The 25,902-nt window shown below is 46.6% G+C and overlaps 1 protein-coding gene across 2 annotated transcripts in view; it reads right to left on the bottom strand.

Moving 5' to 3' along the window:
- BICD1 (BICD cargo adaptor 1) overlaps positions 1-25,902 on the bottom strand; it is a 120,327-nt gene that overhangs the window by 36,518 nt on the left and 57,907 nt on the right. For both annotated transcript variants that reach the window (XM_069967764.1, XM_069967750.1), the window contains exons 3-4: positions 17,964-18,116; positions 12,264-12,698 (exon numbers count right to left, since the gene is read on the bottom strand). In XM_069967764.1, the coding sequence (XP_069823865.1) occupies positions 12,264-12,698; positions 17,964-18,116 (588 nt within the window). The remainder of the gene's footprint in view (positions 1-12,263; positions 12,699-17,963; positions 18,117-25,902) is intronic.

The raw sequence follows: 25,902 nt of genomic DNA, 5'->3' as shown, positions 1-25,902 counted from the left end.
ATTCTTCACCCAGCGCTCCGTAAGTGCTTTATCACATTTTTTTCCCTCTCAATTCCTTTACCTTACATGAATGATCGAAGCTAAGCAGAGTAATTGTATTACCACCGATATACGTCAGCTGCTATACAGCGCTCACTCCAAGACACAGCTACAAATAGGATTATCAATGGCTGACCCCATAAATAAGAAAAAGGTCACACAAGGTAAATTATATATAGAGAGAATATGTAACTCAGGATCAGTACAGGATCAGTAATGTAATGTATGTACACAGTGACCCCACCAGCAGAATAGTGAGTGCAGCTCTGGAGTATAATACAGGATGTAACTCAGGATCAGTAATGTATGTACACAGTGACCCCACCAGCAGAATAGTGAGTGCAGCTCTGGAGTATAATACAGGATGTAACTCAGGATCAGTAATGTACAGTATGCACACAATGACCCCACCAGCAGAATAGTGAGTGCAGCTCTGGAGTATAATACAGGATGTAACTCAGGATCAGTAATGTATGTACACAGTGACCCCACCAGCAGAATAGTGAGTGCAGCTCTGGAGTATAATACAGGATGTAACTCAGGATCAGTAATGTATGTACACAGTGACCCCACCAGCAGAATAGTGAGTGCAGCTCTGGAGTATAATACAGGATGTAACTCAGGATCAGTAATGTATGTACACAGTGACCCCACCAGCAGAATAGTGAGTGCAGCTCTGGAGGGTGTGGTTACTGGGTGTGTCTGTGTTTGCTCCTGAGCTCCACACATCCAGACTTCCAGGAGGAGAGAGGCTGATTCACCACCTGCTTCCCCAGGAAGGTGGCAGCTTCCTGGGAGAGTTTTCAGCATGGATCCCCTGACCTCCACCTCCCGGTCAAGGCCGGCGGGGGGTGTAGAGAGTAAGCTACCGGCCAGCGCTCCGGCTGGAGGGGTAAGAAGATCCAGTAGGGTTCGCAGCAATGTGGACCCAGCCCTTCCAGCAACGGGTGGGAGCTGCAAGGCTCCTAATGTGGAGGAAAAGCCTGCAAGAAAGGTGAGCGGAAGACGGGGTGCAGGTGCAGCTGCACGGAGGGGCTCCCAGGAGAGTCAGGTGGTGGAGCAGTGGGGTCTCAGGGGGCCCAAAGAGTCTGCAGCCACCTATGGCTCCAGAATAGCTGCAAAGCTTGCTGAGTATGAGCAGCTTGGAAAGAGACTGAAGGGGTTAAGAGACGACCTGAGTTTTGCTAAACACAGAGCCAGCTCAGCCCCAAAGAAACAGAAGCCTGGGCTGTCAGCTAAGGTGAAGTCTCTGCAGCAGGAGATCACAGATGTGGAGCTGCAGAGGATGGTTATCCTGGAGGGCAGCGATGTCTTCAGAGAGAAGCTCCTCAATGAAGACAGGTTTGCCAGGATGAAATCCCCTAAGAGGGAGGAGGAGGATGGGGGTGATTGTTCTGCGGATGGTGAGAGCAGTAGTGAGGATGAGGAAGGTGAAGATATGGAAGCTGGAGAGACCCCTGTGACAGCGAGTCTGGAGGACTTGGCTACAAAATCTTCCAGTGCACAAGGGGTGGATGAGTCCCAGCTGAGTCTACCTGCAGGACAAGTGGCCTTACCAACATCGTCAGGAGAAGGCTCTACAGAGGATGATGATGATGATGATGATGACGATTCTGGAGGAGCTCTGCTTGCACAAATAAAACAGATTGAATCCCCAGTGCACATGGAGAACTTCAGCTTTGGAGATGACCTGGGGATGGAGGAGTTAATTAAAAAGAAGAAAAAAAGCAAGAAAAAGAGGAAGAAGTTAGCAGATCAGGTGAACCTTGTGTATGTTCCCTTTGTGCAGTCTGGGGCGGCTGGAAAGTCGTCTCAGGGTGCAGATACTGGTAATCTGACTGTCCCCGCTTCTGCTACTGTGGAGCGGGGCCAGAAAGCCAGTAAGAGTACAACCAAGATGGCGGAGAGTGCCGGCCTCGCTGGTCAGGGTAGTGAGGTCGGTAATGGTGTAGGAGTGGCCGGGTGGCCGGACAGTTTGGTGGCTGAGGTGACGTGTGCAGGGCGCTCCTCTGCAGGTAAAGGGAGGAGTGTCCCAGTGCCAGCGGCTGGCACATTGCCCGGGCGGTCGGGCATCAAAACCAAGCTTGTGCGTGATCCTTTGAGTGGACCTGGAGCTGCAGGGCGCTCCTCTGCAGGCAAAGGGAGGAGTGTCCAGGCTTCGAGAGAAGGCACAAGTGCCAGCGATAAGACGGAGGTGGGCAGCGGTCGCTGTGCTGCAGGTCACTCCTCTGCAGGCAAGGGGAGGAGTGTCATTAAGTTGCCAGGAGGTGTTAGTGGTCCGATGAGTGTGTCTGCTGTAACGGGGCACTCCTATATAGGCGCAGGGGTCGTCTGTGCCCCCGGAAATGCAGAAACATCTCTGGTGGATCTTACTGCTGGGGAAGGAGCCAGCGATAAAGAGACTGTCACTAAGTCAGGTGCCTGTCTGCTGCCGCAGGTACACACCAATGGACATGGACATATTTCTGACAGCCATATCATTAATGAAGCCATGCTTCAGGCGGTGCAGGAGATTGAGGCAGAGGTGCTGGCTGAGGCTGAGGGCCGGACAGGTGGCAATGCTGCATCTCCCCATGTTAAGGGGAAGACGGTTGCCCAGTCAAATGTGCCCGGGGATGCCAAGGATGCCACTGCTAATGCCAGAGCTACTACTAATATATCCTGTAGTAATGTAATAAAGCCAGCCAGACTACAGGTAGGCCAGTCCAGCCCAGCTAGGCAGGGAATGATTAATGCTGGTGTTAATGTTTCTTCTGTGGTTGCTGGGGGTAGTGGGGATGGTCCGACTGCCCCCCCAGTGGTGGCCGCTCCAGTAAGGAGCTATGCCAACGTCGCTGCTGGGGGAACTAGGGGATCCTCATCTCTTAATCCAGGAGAAGGTAACTTGCAACGACGCCTCCTGGAGGCGTTGAGGAGAGGAGACAGAACGCTCCAAGTAGAGGGCCGGGAGGTCGACCTGTCCTTCTACGTAGAAAGACATGGGCTTGGGGCATTCCGAGAGCATAATGGGGAAGTGGTCTGGTCCCTTCCGACACCCGGGCAGGAGGTGGGCCGTAGGAACGTGGCCCGTCTGGTATGGAGAGGCAGTGATGCGTGCCCATCCAGGGCAAAGGTGGTGGAGCTTCTCTTCCAGATGAGATTCAGGGCGAATGACATCTTTGCCCTGATCCACCCCTACGGTACCTCTGAATTCGACATCAGCTTTGTGAAGCCAGAGGGACTTGAGCTCTTCTGGTCCAATCACGAGTTGGTGAAGGATGAGCCCGTGTGGCGGGATTTCGCTGTAAAGGCGGTATCCCGTCAGAGTTCTGTCAAGAAAGTGACCGTTTTGACGCGCAACGAGTCGCTTTCTTGCTATGACATCATGACCTGGCTAGGCAGGTATGGGGAGGTGACGGACATCCCCAAGAAAAATCTGGATGAGCATGGTATTTGGTCCGGAGCCTGGACGTTTTCCGTTCGCCTCCGTCGTTCAGGCAACACTGTCGCACACATTCCATCTGCTGCCTTCCTCGGACGCGATAGGATCCAAGTCTTTTACCAGGGGCAGCCGAAGCTGTGTCACAGGTGTGGGGATCCCACCCACTTTAGTGCAAACTGCACTAAGCTGATTTGTGCATTGTGCGGTGCGGAGGGTCATCTGGCTGCCGCCTGTGGCCGGATTCGCTGTCACCTGTGTGGTGACCTTGGTCACCCATTTAGCAGGTGTCCACGCTCATTCTCCAATGCTGCGGCCGCCCAAGATGGGGAGAGCCTTGTTGTTGCCTCACCTGGGGAGGGGACCAGCAGAGGAGAAAGGGCACTAGTGCCAGTGAAGAAGGTGAAAAACAAGACCCCCTCTAAGCTAAGGCGAGAGGAGAAGCGCAGAAGGAGCAGGGACTTGGGAAGTTCCCTGGTGGCAGGAGTAGTCAGTGGTCCTGCTCCAGATGCCGGCTTAGAGGGAACAGCTGAGGCTCTAGAGGATATCGAGTTAGATGAAGAGATAAGGAGACTTCGTAAAGAGGAGGCAAAGAGAGCCATTTCCTCCAGTTCCTCCCAATATGAAAGTTTGGATGAGGATGGTGGGAAAGGGCAAAATGAAAAACGTAAGTGTGACAGTAGGAGGCAAAGCCAGAAGGGACCTAGGGCATCTTCTTCTTTGTCCTCCGGTGTTGCGGGCCAAGTGCCAAAGGAAAGCCTGACTGACCCCCCTCTGATCGTTCTGTCCAATAGGTACCAGGCCCTCGGCAAATCCGAGGTTGAGGGACTGATTTTGGAGACGGTGAGGTCTCCAGGAGGTGCCGAGCCTGTTCCTTCTGAGGCTGTTTCCTCGGGAGGTCAGGTGGCTCCTGGGTCAGGAGATGAGGATCTGGGTATGGATATGTCTGCATCTTTAAAGCGGGTTAAAGAAAAGGCAAAAGGATCTTCTTCTGATGGGGAAGGTGGTAAAAAGAAGGGTAGGAAATAAAGAGATAAGGCTGTCCAACTCAATCACCCATGATGGCGGCACTCACCCCATTGACGCTGGCATCCATTAACTGTGCCAGCATTAAGTCGGATACGGCTAGATTCGCAGCCTTTGATTTTCTCGGTCGTATTAACGCCGACATTTTGTTTTTGCAGGAGACCAGGTTGACAGATCAAGCCTTGCTAGTAAAAGCCAAGCGAGAGTGGAGGCATGGACCTTCACACTGGTCTCTTGCGGCTGAGCCGTATAGTGGGGTGGCGGTCCTTTTTACCGCTCCTGTAGAATGCAGACGGGTTATCGAGTTGGAAATGGGGAGGTGCCTGATCTTGGATGTCCTCATGAAGGGGCAAGAGCTCAGGCTCATTAACATCTATGCCCCACAGACTAAGTGGGACCGTAAAAGCCTTTTCATGAGGATTAAGCCCTTTCTTTTTACGAGTCGGCAGGTGATCTTTGGTGGAGACTTCAACACTATCACGAGGTCTCAGGACAGGAGAGGCGCCAAAGACAAGCTGGCTTATGATAGCATGGCCCTGATTAGCATAGTTAGGGAAGCTCGCCTAGAGGATGCCCACATCCGGACACCCTCGGGCCACGCGGGTTTCACCTATCATCGAGGTAGCTGCAGGTCTAGATTAGACAGGTTTTATTTAAAGGAGGAAGCCGTCTCTTCCGCAGTGTCCGTGGTTGAGGTGGAGTTCTCCGACCACTGTCTAATTTTGTTTTCCCTGAATGTTTCAGAGACCCCCCGGATGGGTAGAGGCTACTGGAGGCTGAATTCGTCCCTCCTGGAAGAAGCAGAGGTAAGACAATCCTTTGAGGATTTTCTTCAGAGTCAGGTACCTCTACTGGGCCTATGTAGTAGTAAGTCAGAGTGGTGGGAGATATTCAAGAAGCGGGTTGCGAGGTTCTTCCGCCAGCTCTCGAGCCTCAGATCCCTGAATAGGTATCGTGTGTATCAGGGCCTGAGGAGGAAACTCGAGCATCTCGTCTCGACTGGAGGTAGTAGAGAGGAGATCTCCAGAGTGAAAGCCTTGCTCATGAGGTGTCAGTATGATAGGCACACATCTTTAGTTTTTGAGAGGGATTTCGGGAGGTACCGCTCGCCCGACCCCTACAGAAACTGTAAGATGTCAGTGAATAGTAAGATTGTGACTGGACTGGTTGATAGTACGGGATCTCTGAACCGGTCCAGATCAGGGATCCTGGAGGTCATCAGATCCTTTTACTCATACCTCTTGGGGAGGAAGGATCTAGATCGAGATGTGATGTCGGGTTTCCTGGCTGAAACCATTCCTGAGCCAGGGGTAGACCCCTCTCTTGATGTTTTGGCAGAAGAGATCAGGGAAGAGGAAGTTAGACTGGCGATTGAAGGGCTTGCCCTGAAGAAGTCGCCAGGTCCAGATGGCTTAACATCTGAGTGGTATAAGACCTTCAGGGACCTCTTGGTTCCCCTCTTGACCGAGGTCTTCAATGAGTGTCTCTCCTCGGGCACTCTGCCGAGGTCAATGAGGAGGTCAGCCCTGATTCTTCTGTCAAAGGGTAAAGATTCGAGCCGTATTGAGAATTGGAGGCCCATAGCTCTTCTCAATGCGGACAGGAAGATTCTGGCCAAGATACTGTTTAATAGGCTGGTGAAGTTTGCACCCCGGCTCCTTTCGGGGGCTCAGCACTGCTCTGTTCCAGGCCGAAGCACCTTAAGTGCTGTCCTTAGTGTCAGGGAGGCAGTGGAGCGGAGTAGTGCGGGTCTTTGGAAGGGGTACTTGCTGTCCTTGGATCAGGCCAAAGCATTTGATCGGGTGAACCACGAGTACCTCTGGTCCGTCCTTCTGAGATATGGCCTACCAGATACTTTTGTCAATTGGCTTAAGATCTTGTATGCAGGGGCAGAGAGTTTCCCGCTGGTGAACGGTTGGTCTGGCCGCTCTTTTGAGGTTGGGTCTGGTGTTCGCCAGGGCTGTCCTTTGAGCCCACTGTTGTATGTGTTCGCGATCGACCCTTTCCTTAGGAGGGTTGGTTGTGGACCGTTGGCAGGGGTCGGGATGAGCCTGGAGGAGCCAGAAGCCACCCTGAGAGTGGTAGCGTACGCTGATGATGTCACTGTTTTTGTATCCTCGAGAGGGGAGGCAGATATGGTGATGTCTGAAGTGGAGCGCTACTCGGAGGCATCCGGGTCCAAGATCAACCGGGACAAGTGTGAGAGTCTCTGGCTGGGAGGGGGGGATTCCAGGTTTGATCTCCCGGGCACCCTTCCAGAGCCCCAAGAGTCAGGAAAAGTATTGGGCATCACATTTGGCAAGGGTGATTACCCCACCAAAAACTGGGATGGTAGGCTCCTGGATGCCACTCGGAAGGTGGATCAGTGGAAAGGTTGGTCTTTAACCTTAAGGGAAAGGGTGCACCTGATCAAATCGTACCTGCTCCCTTTGTTTATCTACCTGGGCAGTGTATGTATCTTGCCAGAGGCTTCCTATACTAGGATCTACAGCCTGTTCTTCCAGCTGTTATGGGGGAATAGGCTGAACCTGGTCAAGAGAGAGGTTACGTACCGCACGAGGAGACTAGGGGGTTTGTCTATGGTGAACCCTGTGGTGTTCTTAGTGAACACCTTCTTGAAAGCTAACATCGCAAACCTCTGGAAAGAGAGGGCTCCTCCGTGGGTACTCTCCTGCAGGGAATGGTTTCGGCCTTTCTTCCAGGAATGGGAGACAGGAGGGCGAGTGAAGGACCTTCGTACACCCCATGGATATCTTCCGGCTTACGCTACCCCGACTCTGAAGATGATACATCGGTGGGGTCTGGGAATGTGGGAGATCAGAACTCAGTCAAGGAAATTCCTTGACCAAAGGGTTCTGTTGACCCATTTCCAGAAGCCCCTGGCGCTCAGGGATTGCCCAGGTCAGGATCTGAGGGTTGGGTTAAGTCTATTGAACTCAAAGAGGATCCCCCAGAAGTTTTGGGACTTGGCCTGGCGCTGCTTCCAGGGGAAGCTATATGTGAGGGACAATTTGAAGTGCAGGAGCTCCGATGATCGGGGGTGTCCCCGAGAGGAGTGTGGAAATACGCTGGAGAGCATGGATCATTTCCTGCTTCATTGTCCCTTCAATATAGGGGTTTACACCAGGGTGGGCGCCTCCATAGGTTGGAGTCAGTTAGCCAGCCTCACCTATCCGGAGTGGGCTTATGGGGCATTCAGGAACCTGGGTGGCCGAGATCGCTGCACGTTATTTCTAGTCAGCTTAGTAGTTAGGTACCACACGTGGAACGCACGGTGTCTAGTATCTACACAGCGTAGAGTCCTCTCCGAGGTGGAGGTCTGTAGGAACATCACTGGTGACCTTGGGAAGATCAGGTCTTTGGAGTATGGCAGGCTGGGTACCAGTAGGGCTTCTCTCCTGTGGAGAGGTTTTTCCTTCGCTGTGCCCTAGGTACTGAGCCCACTGGGTGAGGGACCATAATTCTGGTTAGGGACAGAGTAGATAGGGACAGAGGTAGGGAGAGTGTGAGGGTTAGATTAATATTTAGGGATAGTAGTAGGGAGAGGGTAGGGTGAATAGTCAGGGATAGGTTATAAATTATTATGGTACCCGGTCTGCCATCCTCCGATCCCGGTGGGGGGCTGTGCATGACACTTTAGCTTTTTGTTTTAATTTTCTATTCAGTTATAAACAGTAAAGGGCTTACAGGCTACCGAACTTGAGCCTTGTTGTTATGTGTTGTGGTGTTGGTGTTTTAGGTAGTTTGGTAAGTTGAGGGCTGGATAAGCCCTATGGACAATTATAGTTATGGTATATGGTATGGGGTATAGAATAGGTTGGGAGGGGTGATGGGGGGTTTACATCGTATGCTTTTCCTTGGATGGGGTTCTGGCATGGGTCACTGAGGGACAAGAACTGAACTTATGGACCCAGACTCATGTCCAGATTTGGGGTGTGGGTGATGGGGTTTGTAGTTAGAATATTAGATAGGTTTATGTAATTTGATTGCTATAATTTTATTATTATTTGCATTATTGTTTATTAGTATACATTATTATTATTATTATTATTATTATTATTATTATTATTATTATTATTATATTTTATCTTTAAGTATATAAGGCAGCCGGACCTGGTATTCTCAAGTTAGTATTTGATGTTTCCATTTGTACTAACTTTGTTTTGTTAGGTTAGTTTTAGTTGAGGATAGTTTCTTAACTGTTAAAGTTGTCTATTGTGTGTGTGTGTGTGTGGGGGTGGGGGGGGGGGGGTTAGGTGGGAGTTATGTATATGGGGATGGGAGGTTTGGTTGGTGAATTGTGCTGGGGTGTGTGTGAGTGGGGGGTGCTGTGTGTGTGTTGAAGGGAAAAAAAAAAAAAAAAAAAAAAAAAAGCTTTGTGTAGTTTTGGTTTCTTATTTTGTTCAGTTATGTCCAAGCAGGGACTGTATTAAGTTAGAGACAAGAATGGCTCAAACATGTTATAGCTTTTTGGCCCTTGGTCTAAAGTGGCTTTACTATATTATTTCTGTGTGCTGTGAGGTGTGAGTGTGGGGTAGGTAGTAGCGGTGGTGGGGTAGGTAGTAGCGGTGGTGGGGTAGGTAGTAGCGGTGGTGGGGTTAGTAATAGTTGTAAGTTTGGGGGATTTTGGTAGTATCTTATAATGAAGCTGGACTGGCCGGTGAGGCAGGTGTGAGGGAGGATTTCCTTTCCGTAAAGATATTGTTTAAGAATTTATTAATTTGTTGTTTTTGTTATAAGCAGAAAAGCTTTGTATTTGTTTTTGTTCTGGCTGATGTAGCCGCGTTTATGTTTATGCAGTTATACTTGTTATGTTTTATATTTTTCTAATAAAAAGAATTACAGGATGTAACTCAGGATCAGTAATGTATGTACACAGTGACCCCACCAGCAGAATAGTGAGTGCAGCTCTGGAGTATAAGGCTGGGTTCACACTACGTATATTTCAGGCAGTATTTGGTCCTTTTGTCAGATCCTCATAGCAACCAAAACCAGGAGTGGATTGAAAACACAGAAAGGATCTGTTCACACAATGTTGAAATTGAGTGGATGGCCGCCATATAACAGTAAATAACGGCCATTATTTCAATATAACAGCCGTTGTTTTAAAATAACAGCACATATTTTCCATTATATGGCGGCCATCCACTCAATTACAACATTATGTAAACAGATCCTTTCTGTGTTTTGAATCCACTCCTGGTTTTGGTTGCTATACAGCCTCAAATATACAGCCTCAAATATACGTAGTGTGAACCCAGTATACAGGATGTAACTCAGGATCAGTAATGTACAGTATGTACACAATGACCCCACCAGCAGAATAGTGAGTGCAGCTCTGGAGTATAATACAGGATGTAACTCAGGATCAGTAATGTATGTACACAGTGACCCCACCAGCAGAATAATGAGTGCAGCTCTGGAGTATATAATACAGGATGTAACTAAGGATCAGTACAGGATCAGTAATGGAATGTATTAGTACAGTATTAGAAAAATAAACCCTTATAATAAGCCTATATGTATGAAATTTATACACAAAGCTCCAATATCAATGGTATAAATGTAATGTAATACTGAGTAATGGTCACACACACATATGCTTCTAATATGTTTCCAGCTCAGTGAGTACATGTATGCAGAGCTATGACACCCAATCCTCTAGATCAGCTTTCGGCGCCACAGGAATAGGCAGTAAATACTGCTGAGTGTTCCTGTTTCAAGGAGAGGGTAATGGCTGCTGACGTCTTATTTCATAGCTCAGAATGTGTAACTGAAGATCGTAAATATCAAGGGTTAATGTGACGCTATACCTTTACATTCATCTCTGTCATATGCAGCTGTACAGCATCTCTTGTATCATCTTCACATAAAAAATCTTGAGGACACCATTACCAAGCTGCTGTTGACAGATCTGGTTATTATTTGTCCCTGCTTAGTGTTTTGTTCTTATTTATTATATTATTGCTCATATAGTAGAAAAAAAATTAACAGACCCATGTGTATCCATGGTAACAGACTACAAGTAAACCTTGTGTAGACAGGCCCTGATTTTATGTGTCTATTTTTTCCATTTACTGGAAAGGGAGAAGCTGAAAGGGTGGAGTTTAGTCACTGCCTGTTACCATGGAGAAATATAGGTTGGAACAAGGGCTGTATACCCAAAACGGTAGTAAATCGTTAATCAAGACTATAGGCATAGTCACATCTTTTTTCGATTCATGGCACCCGTACAAAAAGAGCTGCAAAGCATACATGACCCCTTGATGTTCTACATTTGTCTCCTATGCAGAATCATGTCTTCATGGCAACAGACTACAAATTAACACTGTGTAGTCAGGTTTTGCTTTTATGTGTCACTCCTTTCCATTTGCTCTCTTTCTCTACTAATATCTGTAGAGAAGGCTGAAAGCGTGGAGTTTAGTCACAGTCTGTTACCATGGAGGAATATAGGTCTGAACAATGGCTGTATACCCAAAACGGTAGTAAATTGTTAATCAAGACTATAGGCAGAGTCGCATCTCTTTTCGATTTATGGCATCCGTACAAAAAGAGCTGCAAAGCATACATGACCCCTTGATGTTCTGCATTTGTCTCCTATGTAGAATCATGTCTATATGGCAACAGACTACAAATTAACCTTGTGTAGTCGGATTCTGCTTTTATGTGTCACTCCTTTCCGCTTGCTCTCTTTCTCTACTAATATCTGTAGAGAAGGCTGAAAGGGTGGAGTTTAGTCACAGTCTGTTACCATGGAGGAACATAGGTCTGAACAAGGGCTATACACCCAAAGCAGTACTAAATTTTTAATCAAGACTTTTGCCAAAGTCACTTTCATTTTTCTATTTTCAATGCGCTGTACATCACCCCTTGAACCCTTAAAGCTCTAAATAGATCTAAGATGATAAACATTACATTAGTAATATAGAATATAGTCTTGTTTAGAAGGTTAAATGAGGCCATTGTATGTTTATCCTTACACACAGTGAATTGTATCCCCCAGTCTATATTTATAGTAGCCGTAGTCCATTATCCACAGAGATCAATAACGTCAGCGGTGAAGTATTGAGCGCACAACACTGTAACCCCTTCCTCCGTCTGTTTTTGCGATCTTCAGCACAAAAAAACAATCACGGACGCAACTGAGATTTATCAACACAGAAAGATACTTTGGGAGAGATTTGGTTTACAAACATGGTGTAAAGTGAAATTGGCCCCTAGCAACCAATCAGATTCCACCTTTTATTCCTCACAGACTCTTTGGAAAATAAAAGGTGGAATCTGATTGGTTGCTAGGGGCAAGTGAACCAGTTTCACTTTACACCATGTTTGATAAATCTCTCCCAAAGTATCTTACTGTGTTGTTAAATCTCAGTTGGGAAAAAACACTTGGAAAAAACATGACTGTAGTCTCGTGACATCACAGGGGTTGTGTGACATCACTGTAGTCCCTTGACATGACTGGTGATATGTGATATGACTAGAGTCTCGTAGCATCACTGGAGTCTTATGACATCGCTGATGTTGTGTGACATCACTGGGGTTTTGTGACATCACTGTAGTCTCGTGACATGACTGGTGATATGTGATATGACTGGAGTCTTATGACAACACTGGTGTTGCATGACATCACTGGAGTCTTATGACATCACTCAGGTTGTGTGACATCACTGTAGTCTTGTGACATCGCTGATGTTGTGTGACATCACTGGGGTTTTGTGACATTACAGGGATCATGTGAGTGTCTACTACCAGAACACCTCTTGCCCCAGACACCTACCTGGATAAGTTGCTGTTTGAGTTTTTGCATTTCCGAAATATTCAGCTCGCTGAAAAGATCGGAGACGGGATGCAGCGACTCCCCCTTCCGCACCGCAGGAGTCCGATAGTCGCCATTCATTTTGACATGAGGGGGGTGGATGTGCCCATTCATTTTGTCCTCATTATTGGACTCCCCGTCCTCGGTGAACTTCAGCCCATCCACGGCTATGTTGATGTGGTTATTATACATGCTGTCATTGATGTTAATGTATTGGGACAGTTCCTTACGGAGATTATTCTTCTGCTCCCTCTCGTTTTTTAAGGTGTCTAGGGCTTCCTCAAGCTGATGTTCGGCGATCTCCTTCAGTCGAATGGCATCTTCCAGTTGACTGTTTAGCAGCACCGTCTCCTCCTCGAATCGCTTGATCTCATGTTTCAGGCCTTCATACTCCACCTAGAAACAGAAAAACAGGAGTCAAATGATGGATATCACAACATGGCTGCTATCATGACTCTTTTGGCTATCATAACTCTTTTGGCTATCATGACTCTTGGCTATCAAGAAGGTTTAGGCTATCCTGACTCTTTTGGCTATCAAGAAGGTTTAGGCTATCCTGACTCTTGGATATCAAGAAGGTTTAGGCTATAATGATTCTTTAGGCTATCATGACTCTTTAGGCTATCATGACTCTTTGGGCTATCATGACTCGTTTGTCAAGCTGTTGAAAGTCAAAGATGTAAACACTTGATGCATTGGGTACATTCGCGTCCAGAACCTTTGCTAAGGTTCCATGAAGCAACTACCATTAACATGTTCCTGCTGCACCATAACTAAGGGGGCCATTACGGTGCGGAGTCCCCTACTGAACGGCTGGAAGTAGACAAACAGCCAATTTATTTTAATATTTATAAGGCTTTCAACTGCCATCAGGATGAGCTACACTTTAACGCCCTAGACCACCAGGATATTACTGCTAAACCCTTCCCCACCCAAGGCCACCATGGTAGTACTGCTAACTCCTATTCCGTCCTAGGCCACCAGGATATAACTGCTAACTAACTCTCCACCCTAGACCACCAGGATATTACTGCTAACCCCTTCATTATACTAGACTACCAGGATATTACTGCTAACCCCTTCATTATACTAGACTACCAGGATATTACAGCTAACTCCGTCATCACCTTAGACCACGATACTAGATATTAATCCCCAACTACCCTAAAACACCTTGGACATTACCAATAACCCCTTTATTACTTTAGACCACCATACTAGATATGAACTTCCAACCACTCTAGTATACATTGGATATTACTGCTTATCCCTTCACCACCCTATACCACCAGGGATATTAGCCATTTGCTCACAACCACCCCAGAACATCTTAAGTATTACAACTAACTCATTCATTATCCTAGGCCAACAGGGATAGTAGATATTAACCCCTTACTACCCCCCAGAACAATGGATACCGTACCACCATGGAAATTACTGTTAAAGGGGATTTCCAGGGACAACCCATTGATGTCCTATCCACAGGATAAATCCTTCACAACCCTAGACCTTTAAAGATTAGTTTTTACCCCATAAAATTTTCACCCTAGACCACCAGGGATATTGGATATTAACCCGTGACCATACTAAAGCACTTTGGATATTATCATTAACCACGTCATCACCCAAGGCTGACAATAATATACAATATTAGTATCTTGAACATTCTAGTTAACCTCTTCACCACCCTAGTCCACCAGGTATTTTACATATTAACCTAAAAAACCCTAGAACACCCCGGATATTACTGTTAACTTGGGGTATCAACCCCTTAACCAATTTTGACCATTAAGGATATAAACATATTATGACCACCCTGTGTAAAATCTGAAATGTAATGCATGTAGGAGCATCACCATTATGGGGTTGGGGGATGTCTCCGCCATAGACCCCCAACAAACCTGGAAACACTTTAAAAGTCCAGGACATATGATCCACCCTTTAAATGAGATATGTAAGAAATAATCGACATACACAAAACCTCCGGAGTAATTCACTTAATGAGACTTCTGTTCTACACAAAGAAGAATCTACAAGGTCGAATGCGGAGACGATGACATCATCTCCCCCGGTAATTACTCCTTGAACTTGGTTTTTATCTCCTGAGAAAATTCTTTCAACTCTTCTACATCCATTCTCTGAGATTCTTCTGGCCTTCAGATTTTTTGTTTTATTTTTTCTTTCTCTATCGATAGGACCATTTGTGAACAGGAGATAATTAGATAGTCGGCGATATCTCCTGGGAGCGGAGTCGTCCCTCCGGGACACAGATACGGGAGGGAATGGGGGATGGGGGTCTGAGGGAAATTTGATCTATCTACTAATTAAACTCTTGTGTGTTACAAAGGGCATCCAGCTGCCAAACACGTTTGTATGCCGGGCCAGGAATGTCTCTGAGTGTTGACCTTGGTAATTCATGACTCTTGGAGACAGAAATTATTTCTTCTGAAAAAGAGTTACTGCCTCTATTTTCTTAGGCCGGGGTTACATAGGCCCGGCATCCTTCTTTTACAGAAACGCATCAGTTGTCATATTCTTTGTTTGCCCTTACTATCAGGCCATACAGCATCGTCTGTCCGGCGGCACCAAATTTGTCCAAGTCTGCTGCCTTGTACAAGGTTGTATCTCCAGTGTCTGACCTTGGCTCTGACTAAAAACCTGTTCTGTCGTCCCCCCAACCAGCTCACACTAGAGACCTTGGTTATATCTGGACTCATCTCTGCTTGTCCACTTAGTAGTTTGTATCAATGTCTCTTGACTTTCACAGCCGACTACCAACCATACTAACCAACAACTCTCAGAGGTTGCGATCTGGTAGACCCCTGCAAGCAAGTCTCTTGATCTGTGTATACTTTCCCAGACCGAGATCTGGAATCCTTCCTGCCTGTCCCTTGTTGGTTTGCATCTGTGCCTCTTGGCCTTCATGGCCCTCCGCCAACTATATTGAGACCAGTCCTAAAGGTAGTGGCCTGGTAATCCCGGCAGCCAAGTCCTGACCTGCTTATATGCTGCCAGACCAAGATCTGGAATCCTCTCTGCTTGTCTCTTGGTGGTTTGTATGAACGTCTCTTGGAATTCATGGCCAGCTGCCAACTATATTGGGAACAGTCCCAGAGATAGCAACCTGGTAGTCCTTGACAGCCAAGTCCAGATCCTAGTACGGGGGTTAAAGAGTGAAAACCAGGGGGCTACTGAGACAACATCCTTGGGAAAGGCATAAAGTTCGGTGTTAGGGCCAAATATCTGTCAAACCAGACAAATATCTGACCAGTCAAAAACGAATCGGCTGTTGCCAGTAGACAATAGATGTTTTGTTTTCGTAAAAAGTGTATCTTATAGTCTGAAATATATGGTAGTTATCTTCCTTCAGGAGGAGAGCCAATTTTCACACTTTTTCCCATGGGGCATTGCCTGAAAATAAACTTCCATAAAACACTAGGTATCTTCAATGATAATCGTCACCTCTCACATCAGGCGCAGCTGTACGCAAAATCATTGTTATATACGAAAGAACATGGTAACGGTAAGGAGAACAAGACAAGTGATGTGAGGCAGGAGGATCAATGTGAGGAGGTGTAAATGGCTGGGGACCCTCATAGATGTGTGTTATAGTGTCCTGTAATTCAGATCTCCTCCATGGCTTTGATGTCCCAGAAGGTCAGTAGGGCACATTCCTCTAGTGATGACATAAATCCATGAACACGTGTTCCAGTCTCTTGTGTCAGACGTTGTGGTGATAGTGTACTCCTGGACTCTCCTGTCGCCATAACAACATCTAATGCTAGTATGTTCATCTCTGTGATATTCTGGCGGGGGCTACAGGGTGGCTTATCACAAGAGGTCATCCTCATCCTACGTTTCTGCCCTATTTAATCTACATTAAGACCCCAAGTTGGACATTAGTATATGGAGACCCCAAGTTGGACATTACTACATGGAGATCCCAAGTTGGACATTACTACATGGAGACCCCAAGTTGGACATGAGTATATGGAGACCCCAAGTTGGACATTAGTATATGGAGATCCAAAGATGGACATTACTACATGGAGACCCCAAGTAGGACATTAGTATATGGAGACCCCAAGTTGGACATTACTACATAGAGACCCCAAGTAGGACATTAGTATATGGAGACCCCAAGTTGGACATTAGTATATGGAGATCCCAAGTTGGACATTACTACATGGAGACCCCAAGTAGGACATTAGTATATGAAGACCCCAAGTTGGACATTAGTATATGGAGATCCAAAGATGGACATTACTACATGAAGACCCCCAGCAGGACATAACTACATAGAGACCCCAGTAGGACATTACCAGATGAAGAATCCAGTGGGAGATGACTACATAGTAGGACATAACTATATGACCATAACTATATATATATATATATACCCATATATATGACATAACCAGTAGGACATAACTATATGGAGACCCCCACTAGTGTATAACTACATAGAAACCCTAAATTGTATATTACTAAATGGAGGCCTTATTATTACATAGAGACCCCAGAATGACATGACTAAATAAAAGTCTTTACTACATGGCCATCTCCAGTAGGACGTTACTACATAGGAACTCTCTATAAGACATAACTACATGGAGACCCCTAACTGGGCTATCTTACATAGACACCCCACACTGGACATTGCTCCGTGAAGACCCCAAGTAGGACATTAATAAAAACTTCCTGATGTTGGGAATCATGAGAAATTTTCATGACATCACAGGATATAAGAAGTATCCGAGAAATCCCAAAATCTAAAGAAGTTTATGGATTTCTCTATTGTTTCAAACCAGCAACAACTGTTTAATTTTTCTACAGCGCTGCCCCCCGTCCCCCCCCCCCCCAAAAAAAACAACTACAAAGTATGGTTGAAAATTTATATTTATCCATCAAGTTCAACCGAGGGAAAAGGAGAGGATGTGGATAAGAGGAATAGAAGATGTGGGGGACATAACTTAGCATTTGTCATTTATATATTGTACCTACCCTTAGCAAGGCAAAAAGCCCATAAAACATAAGCCCGACTACCTAAAAAGAGATAAATCTCCCCCACCCTATGTTTCCCACGATACTTAGTCCCTTAGGAGAGGCCTATGTTCTGCACCATTAAGCTTATGGCCCAGATTCATGTCTGGTATGTCCATTATGGTGAAGTGGCTGCTGATACACAGTTCAGAGGTCGGATTCTTGCGTAAACCAGTCCATATGTCCATTAAAACACAACAATATACTGCTGGCCTTACAGGCAGCTTACTGACATTGTGCTGTTATTTAGTCCAGGCTCTACCTAGGACTTTCTTTTATCCCAGTTTTACTTTTCCCAGGACATATGGGGCCTGCAGAGTATCAGGACCATTTATGTGTGGAGGACACTCAGCATGACAAAGTCACCTTGTAATTTAGAAGATACTGTAAGTCAGAGTTATCATAGGGGCGCAGTCAGTGTCGGATCTGGGGCCCACCAGAGGGAATGATCCTGGGGGCCCACCAATGAAGAACCAGTGAGAAAAGACATGTCAGTCAGTGTTAGTGCAGGCTCTACAGCTGGGGGCCCACCAGAGGATCCTCCGGTAGGCCAGTCTGACACTGGGCATAGTGTGAATATATTATCAGTATGTGCTATCGACTTGTATACATTGATACCTGGTTTTGCTTTAGTGTAGACACTAATTTCTGTAGGGTGATGTTCTCTTCTTCCAGCTCGGTGTAGTCCTGGAGGAGTCTGGACTCTCGGAACTTATACTCTCGGATTTCTTCCTTCATCCTCATTCTCTGCAGCTCCAAGATTTCATTTGTCTACAGAACAAAAAGGAAAGTATTATAGTATAGTATATCAAAAAACAGCAGAGAGTATTTAGGATAGATATATACTGGGTTCTATTTCCAGTCTCTTATAGACATAAGCTGACACCATACTCCACAATGGATGTATATAATATGGGGGGGGGGGGGGGGGGGGGGGGGTGCAGACTGGGAAGTCACCGGGGTGGGACAGGTTGGATTTTTACTGATTTTATTGGTTTTTTATGTCAGTGATCACTCTGGTGAAAGGATGGATGATGTCTGGTACAGATGCAGGGATGTATTGGACTCTAGGACTGGTTCTGGGATTGGTTTGGGGGTCTAGTATAGTCTGGGACTGGTGCGGGATCTGGTACTCTTTAGGAGTGGTGAGGAGTGGTATAGTCTATGACTGGTGTGGGGGTCTGGTATAGTCTATGACTGGTGTGTGTGGGGGGTCAGGTATAGTCTGGGAATGGTGCGGGAGTCTGCTATAGTCTGGGACTGGTGTGGGGGTTCTGGTATAGTCTGGGAATTGTGCGGGAGTCTTGAATAGTCTAGGACTAGTGTGGGGGGGTCTGATATAGTCTGGGACTGGTGCAGGGGTCTGGTATGGTCTAGGACTGGTGCGAGGGTCTGGTATAGTCTGGGACTGGTGCGGGGGTCTGGTATAGTCTGGGACTGGTGTGGGGGGTCTGGTATAGTCTGGGACTGGTGTGGGGGGTCTGGTATAGTCTGGGGATGGTGCGGGAGTCTGGTATGGTTTACAACTGGTGCGAGGGTCTGGTATATAGGATGGATGATGTCTGGTACAGATGCAGGGATGTATTGGACTCTAGGACTGGTTCTGGGATTGGTTTGGGGGTCTGGTATAGTCTGGCACTGGTATGGGGGTCTAGCATAGTCTGGGACTGGTGTGGGGATCTGGTATAGTCTGGGACTGGTGTGGGGCTCTGGTATAGTCTAAGACTGGTGTAGTCTGGGACTGGTGCGAGGGTCTGGTATAGTCTGGCACTGGTCCGGGAGTCTGGTATAGTCTGGGACTGGTGCGAGGGTCTGGTATAGTCTGGGACTGGTGCGGGAGTCTAGTATAGTCTGTGACTGGTGCGGGGGTCTGGTATGGTCTAGGACTGGTTTTAGGGTCTGGGATAGTCTACGACTGGTGCAGGGGTCTAGTATAGTCTAGGACTGGTGTGGCGGTGTCTGGTATAGTGTGGGACTGGTGTGGCGGTGTCTGGTATAGTGTGGGACTGGTGCGAGGGTCTAGCACAATCTGATACTGGTGTGGGGGTGTCTGGTATAATCTAGTGTCTGATTCTGTGCACATTGCTTATTGATCAGGCTTCAGGCCTACATTGCATGTGCCGTATTCTCTGCCAGTCTACAATCACCTTGGCCCACTTCTCCTCCAGACACAGTTATTATTATTCAGCCTATACAGCAGGGATACCATAAAGGAAGCTGCCAAGAAGCTCCGCAGCAGCAGGGGACATACAGGAACCGCTACTGTATCAGAAACTTCCATCCCTAAGGTTTAAAGAAATTCCCAGGCTAAAGATTCTAACTTTTTTCCATACCCGTAGTCATTATCGTCTCTGTATTTTGGCGCTCAAAGTTCAGCGATGCGGAGAATAATTGGCGTCGGGAGTTCTCATTAAAGAAGAGGATTACTGGAGGGAATCCAGAAGTGAAACTGCAGTACCTATAGATGGTCAAGTGGGGGAGCCAGAGTCCTGCTAGGCATTCTATCTAGCCATGTGATAGTCAAGAGCAATAAAATGTATTTAAAGGATTTTACTGCAACAAATCAAAGAACTGAATGCATCTCCTATCCCGTTACTGTGTGCACAAAGGCCTCCACAGGCCTCCTGCACCGTATGGTAGTACTGTTTGCATGATGGCCTCCACAGCCCTATATCCCAATATATCACTACTTCCCTAATACCATAGGGGGGCTTTATGTATTGTCACCATCACTCCTTCCCGACCCTCAATACTAAAGTCCTGGACCATCTCCACCATCTAGGTCCTGCCTCATTCACCATATGGTAGTACTGTTTGCACGATGGCCTCCACAGCCCTATATCCCAATATATCACTACTTCCCTAATACCATAGGGGGGCTTTATGTATTGTCACCATCAATCCTGCCCCGACCCTCAATACTAAAGTTCTGGACCATCTCCACCATCTAGGTCCCGCCTTGTGCACCGTATGGTAGTACTGTTTGCACGATGGCCTCCACAGCTCTATATCCCAATATATCACTTTTTCCCTAATACTGTAGGGGGGGCTTTATGTCCTGTCACCGTCAATCCTGCCCCGACCCTCAATACTAAAGTTCTGGACCATCTCCACCATCTAGGTCCCGCCTTGTGCACTGTATTGTAGTACTAATGCCTCTACAGCCCTATATCCCAATATATCACTTCTTCCCTAATACTGTAGGGGGGGCTTTATGTCCTGTCACCATCAATCCTGCCCCGACCCTCAATACTAAAGTTCTGGACCATCTCCACCATCTAGGTCCCGCCTTGTGCACTGTATTGTAGTACTAATACCTCTACAGCCCTATATCTCAATATATCACTTCTTCCCTAATACTGTAGGGGGGGCTTTATGTCCTGTCACCGTCACTCCTTCCCCGACCCACAACACTAAATCCTGGACCATCTGCACCATCTAGGTTCCGCCTTGTGCACCGTATGGTAGTACTGTTTGCACGATGGCCTCCACAGCCCTATATCCCAATATATCACTTCTTCCCTAACACCATAGGGGGGCTTTATGTCCTGTCACTGTCACTCCTGGTCCGACCATTTCCAGGGATGATATGTATCGCGTCCTATGTAACATCCTATCACCTTATACAGATGGGAGCAGCATTGAAAGCCTGGTGTGTAAATCTACAAGCCTAATTCTGTCATTGGTCGCATTCAGCTTCTCAATAATCTCGGGAAAGGAAACAAAAGCCACGTACACAGCTCCCCCTCCTCCTGGCGTCACACTGCAGATGTTGGATCTTCTTCACAGACCGCATCCTCCATCTGTAGGGTCTCCCCCTATACACAATGTATACCTACTATATTCCCTCCGATATCCTATACTACAATAAAGTGACATTAATATATATTAGACACAATATAAAACTGGTAAAAACACCAACTTCTACAACATAACTGAAAACAGCCACTACTTAAAGGGGTCCTCCGGCAGAAAATCTTTTATTTTTTTTATCAACTGGTGTAAGGAAGTTATACAGATTTGTAATTTACTTCTGTTTAATAATCTCCAGTCTTCCAGTACTTATCAGCTGCTGTATGTCCTGCAGGAAGTGGTGTATTCTTTCCAGTCTGACACAGTGCTCTCTGCTGCCACCTCTGTCCATGTCAGGAACTGTCCAGAGCAGGAGAGGTTTTCTATGGGGATTTGCTGCTGCTCTGGACAGTTCCTGACATGGACAGAGATGGCAGCAGACAGCACTGCACCACCTCCTACAGGACATACAGCAGCTGATAAGTCCTGGAAGACTTGAGATTTTTAAAAAGCAGTAATTTACAAATCTATATAATCTTTTCTTTACCAGTTGTTTTTTTGCTGGAGTACCCCTTAAAAAAATGAGTCTGGGTATGACAGGTGTCAAAGTCAAATACACTGTGGGCCAAAATTAAAAACTTGGACAAACTTGTGGGCTAAACAAATTTGCTTAAAGCGGTTATCCAGGGTATAAAAAACATTGCCGCTTTCTTTCAGAAACAGCACCTCCCTCGTTCTCAGTCTGGGTGGAGGGTTCTGCGCCTTGGATCCATTGAAGTGAATGGAGCTGAACTGTAATACCGCACACAACCTGGGGTGGGGTGGCACTGTTTTTGTATTTGTGAACAGATATTTTTTTTTTAGGAACATTGTGTTTTCTTTTTTATTAGGTCTATCGGCAGTAACTAGTCACTGTGGAGAGAGAAATAGTGACTACGTATAAGAAAGTGGGATATAAATTATCTCAAGTATTCAGGTCCAAAATGTGTGATAATGCAGTGATGTGTGAGAGTGGTGTCCCTGGTGATGTGTGAGAGTGGTGTCCCTGGTGATGTGTGAGAGTGGCATGTGACGTTCCTGGTGATGTGTGAGAGTGGCATGTGACGTTCCTGGCACTGTGTGAGAGTGGTGTCCCTGGCACTGTGTGAGAGTGGTGTCCCTGGCCCTGTGTGAGAGTGGCGTGTGGCATTCCTGGCCCTGTGTGAGAGTGGTGTGTGGCATTCCTAGCACTGTGAGAGTGGTGTCCCTGGCACTGTGTGAGAGTGGTGTGTGGCATTCCTAGCACTGTGAGAGTGGTGTCCCTGGCACTGTGTGAGAGTGGTGTGTGGCATTCCTAGCACTGTGAGAGTGGTGTCCCTGGCACTGTGTGAGTGACATGTGGCATACCTGGCTCTGTGTGAGAGTGGTGTGTGGCATACCTGGCACTATGTGAGAGTGGTGTCCCTGGCACTATGTGAGAGTGATGTGTGGCATTCCTGGCACTGTGAGAGTGGTGTCCCTGGCACTGTGAGAGTGGTGTCCCTGGCACTGTGTGAGAGTGGTGTGTGGCATTCCTGGCACTGTGTGAGAGTGGTGTCCCTGGCACTGTGTGAGAGTGGTGTCCCTGGCACTGTGTGAGAGGGGTGTGTGGCATTCCTGGCACTGTAAGAGTGGTGTCCCTGGCACTGTGTGAGTGGTGTCCCTGGCACTGTGTGAGAGTGGTGTGTGGCATACCTGGCACTGTGTGAGAGTGGTGTCCCTGGCACTGTGTGAGAGTGGTGTCCCTGGCACTGTGTGAGAGGGGTGTGTGGCATTCCTGGCACTGTAAGAGTGGTGTCCCTGGCACTGTGTGAGTGGTGTCCCTGGCACTGTGTGAGAGTGGTGTGTGGCATTCCTGGCACTGTAAGAGTGGTGTCCCTGGCACTGTGTGAGTGGTGTCCCTGGCACTGTGTGAGAGTGGTGTGTGGCATACCTGGCACTGTGTGAGAGTGGTGTCCCTGGAACTGTGTGAGAGTGGTGTCCCTGGCACTGTGTGAGAGGGGTGTGTGGCATTCCTGGCACTGTGAGAGTGGTGTCCCTGGCACTGTGTGAGTGGTGTCCCTGGCACTGTGTGAGTGGGGTGTGTGGCATTCCTGGCACTGTGAGAGTGGTGTCCCTGGCACTGTGTGAGTGACATGTGGCATACCTGGCACTGTGTGAGTGTAGCGTGTGACTTTCCTAATACTCTGTTATATGAGCATACCACATAGCTGGCATACATGGTTGGTCTCACGAGAGGGAGAACCGTCCGTCACTGTCAGCGCATGACTCTGCTGAATGACTCGGCACATGGGCTGTAGGAGGCTCCTTGATTCCTCAATGGCGAATATGGATTTCCATCTTTTGGATGTGGATAAATACTGTAATGCTCCTCTATATACACCCGATGTGCACCCCTAACTACTCCAACGGGGGCATTAGAGTAGTTAGGAGTGCCCATCAGGTGTATATAGAGGATGCATAAGACGTATGTGGTCTGGTGTACTTGTGGTACGTTCCCACGGGCTAGGTTAGTAGGTTTTCTCATCGGGCCAAATATAATCAAACCATGGGCTACAGTCTGACATCCTTGCACTTCTACGTTACTGAAAACACTATAAAAAAAAAACACACACTAAGAAAAAATCACTACTCACTACTTTTCATTCCTATTTATGGTGCATTTTATCTCATACATGTTACACCTTATTAAAGGGGCACGCCGATGACAACTGGTGTCAGAAAGTTATACAGATTTGTAATTTACTTACTATTTCTAAAATCTCCAGTCTTCCAGTACTTATCAGCTGCTATATGTCCTGCAGGAAGTGGTGTATTTCAAGTTACGCAAGTACACGTTTCGGCATAGCAAGCTGATGTAGGCCATGTCTGGGCTGAAAAGAGTACTTGATGTAACGTAATACATATTGCTCATATTCATCTGGTGAGTGCCGGATTCCTTCTATACATACTACTGGGACTTGAGACCATCTATAGGTCTCCCAAAGCAGGGTAGGTGACCCAGTATACTGCATGACCACGGCCTACTGTAATTACTTTCTGGGCACATCCAAATGTGCCACCAATGAATAAGCCCAGGCCTAAGACACAAGGTCTAGCCCCTGTGTTTTTGCACCTGGTGGCACCTTTATAGGAGAACAGGGCCTCTAATATTACACTTTTGCCCCGTCTTTTTTTGGCCTTTTTACGGCCATCATTTGCATAAAATAGTAGCATTTTAGCGCCAAAATAAAAAAAAAAAAGCAAAAAAGATGTTGTGTGAACATAGCTGAAAGAGCATAACTTGTGAATGGGAATAATTCCTTCTTTCTACCATGTGGCTTCAGCCACGCACTAACCCACTTCCTGCTAGCAGCTCCTTATATAAGGCTCCCTATTTTCAGCGCCATCTAGTGACAACAGAAACACCATTAACTCTTATATAAGAAATTACCTTCAGACAATCACAGAAAATAACCCATGTACGTAGTCGAACACTGACAAAGGGTTTAATCTACCAAATGCCCCCCTTCGTTTCCTCGGCATCATGACTTCACGCTTCCCTTTTTTCTGCTTTAGTTTTTCTTTCTATATAAGCTGGCCCTTATTTCCCGTATACTTATTCTGCTTTTCTCCCCGGAGGCGGCGTCCATTGAATTCCGTCATTCTTCTCCCTCATTACAATTCACAACATGCAGGAATACATCACTGTTCTGGTAATTGGTGCGAGGATGGCCTTACACTTGGCTTCCTCTATACCCACAGGAATGTGCTACGAGCCGAGCCAGGAGCAGTCCTGCCACGAAGTATCCATAAGGGCAGGGATTACACAGCAGAGATGAGTTTGTCTGTGGAGTGATGCTATAACAGGAAGAGTCAGGCTGCTGCGTTGTTACTTTGCGTATACCTCTTAAAGGGGGTGTACACTTTTTCAAGAAAATTTTTTCCAATGATAAAATAATGTTGCAAAGTCAATGTCCAAGTCACATAGACAAGTGAGCGCAGCCTAAGCAGTATATCTACATGGACAGGTAAGACTCCACGGCCCAGAGCTCGGCCCCTGTGGCCGCACGTACACATGGAAACTATTGCCAACACTAGTGCATTTCTGTCAAACTGAAGCTTAACTGTGGATTTGACCATCACAAAGAAAGGGTTATATTCTGTCTGACCTGCCAGTGACTCTCTGCCCTCTGCACTGCCCTGCGCTCAGACCTAGCATGCTCAAGTGTAAACAGTCATAGATTTTAAAGGGATAGTCCGAGGAATAAAATTAGTTATATAACTTTGAGATATTTAAATAGTAGAAAAGGGTCTAAATGTCCTAATACACTCAGGATATATGGGGGTCCCAGTGCTAAGACCCTTATCGATCAGATACTGATCAACGGTGATAAATTATTATCATAGGTGATAAATTATATTCCTTACATATCCTCTTTCCATGGGTCTGAAAAATTAAAGGGAATCTGTTAGCACCTGGGCCCTGTGTTTATTTCAGACAAAAACGACCTACAGCGGACCTTTTATGTCTGAATCTCCAAATCTAACTGTTGAAGCTGTGGTATAGGTGTAAATCACCAGTCTAAAGACCAACAAGAGTTTTTTTTTTTTTTTTACCTGGGATCGATTCCCCTGACATTTATTTTATTTATTTTTTTCTCATCATTGTATAAAAAAACTGAATTTAAAAACTAACTTAGACCTCATAGGGAATTCTTCGCACTTTTAAAAATAATACCATAATTAGAAAAAAAAATTCAAAACT

Source organism: Dendropsophus ebraccatus, chromosome 1, assembly GCF_027789765.1.
Source record: "Dendropsophus ebraccatus isolate aDenEbr1 chromosome 1, aDenEbr1.pat, whole genome shotgun sequence".
In the NCBI taxonomy this organism is placed as follows: domain Eukaryota; kingdom Metazoa; phylum Chordata; class Amphibia; order Anura; family Hylidae; genus Dendropsophus; species Dendropsophus ebraccatus.
Note: the sequence above shows the minus strand (reverse complement) of the source record. Positions and strands in the feature narration are given on the sequence as shown.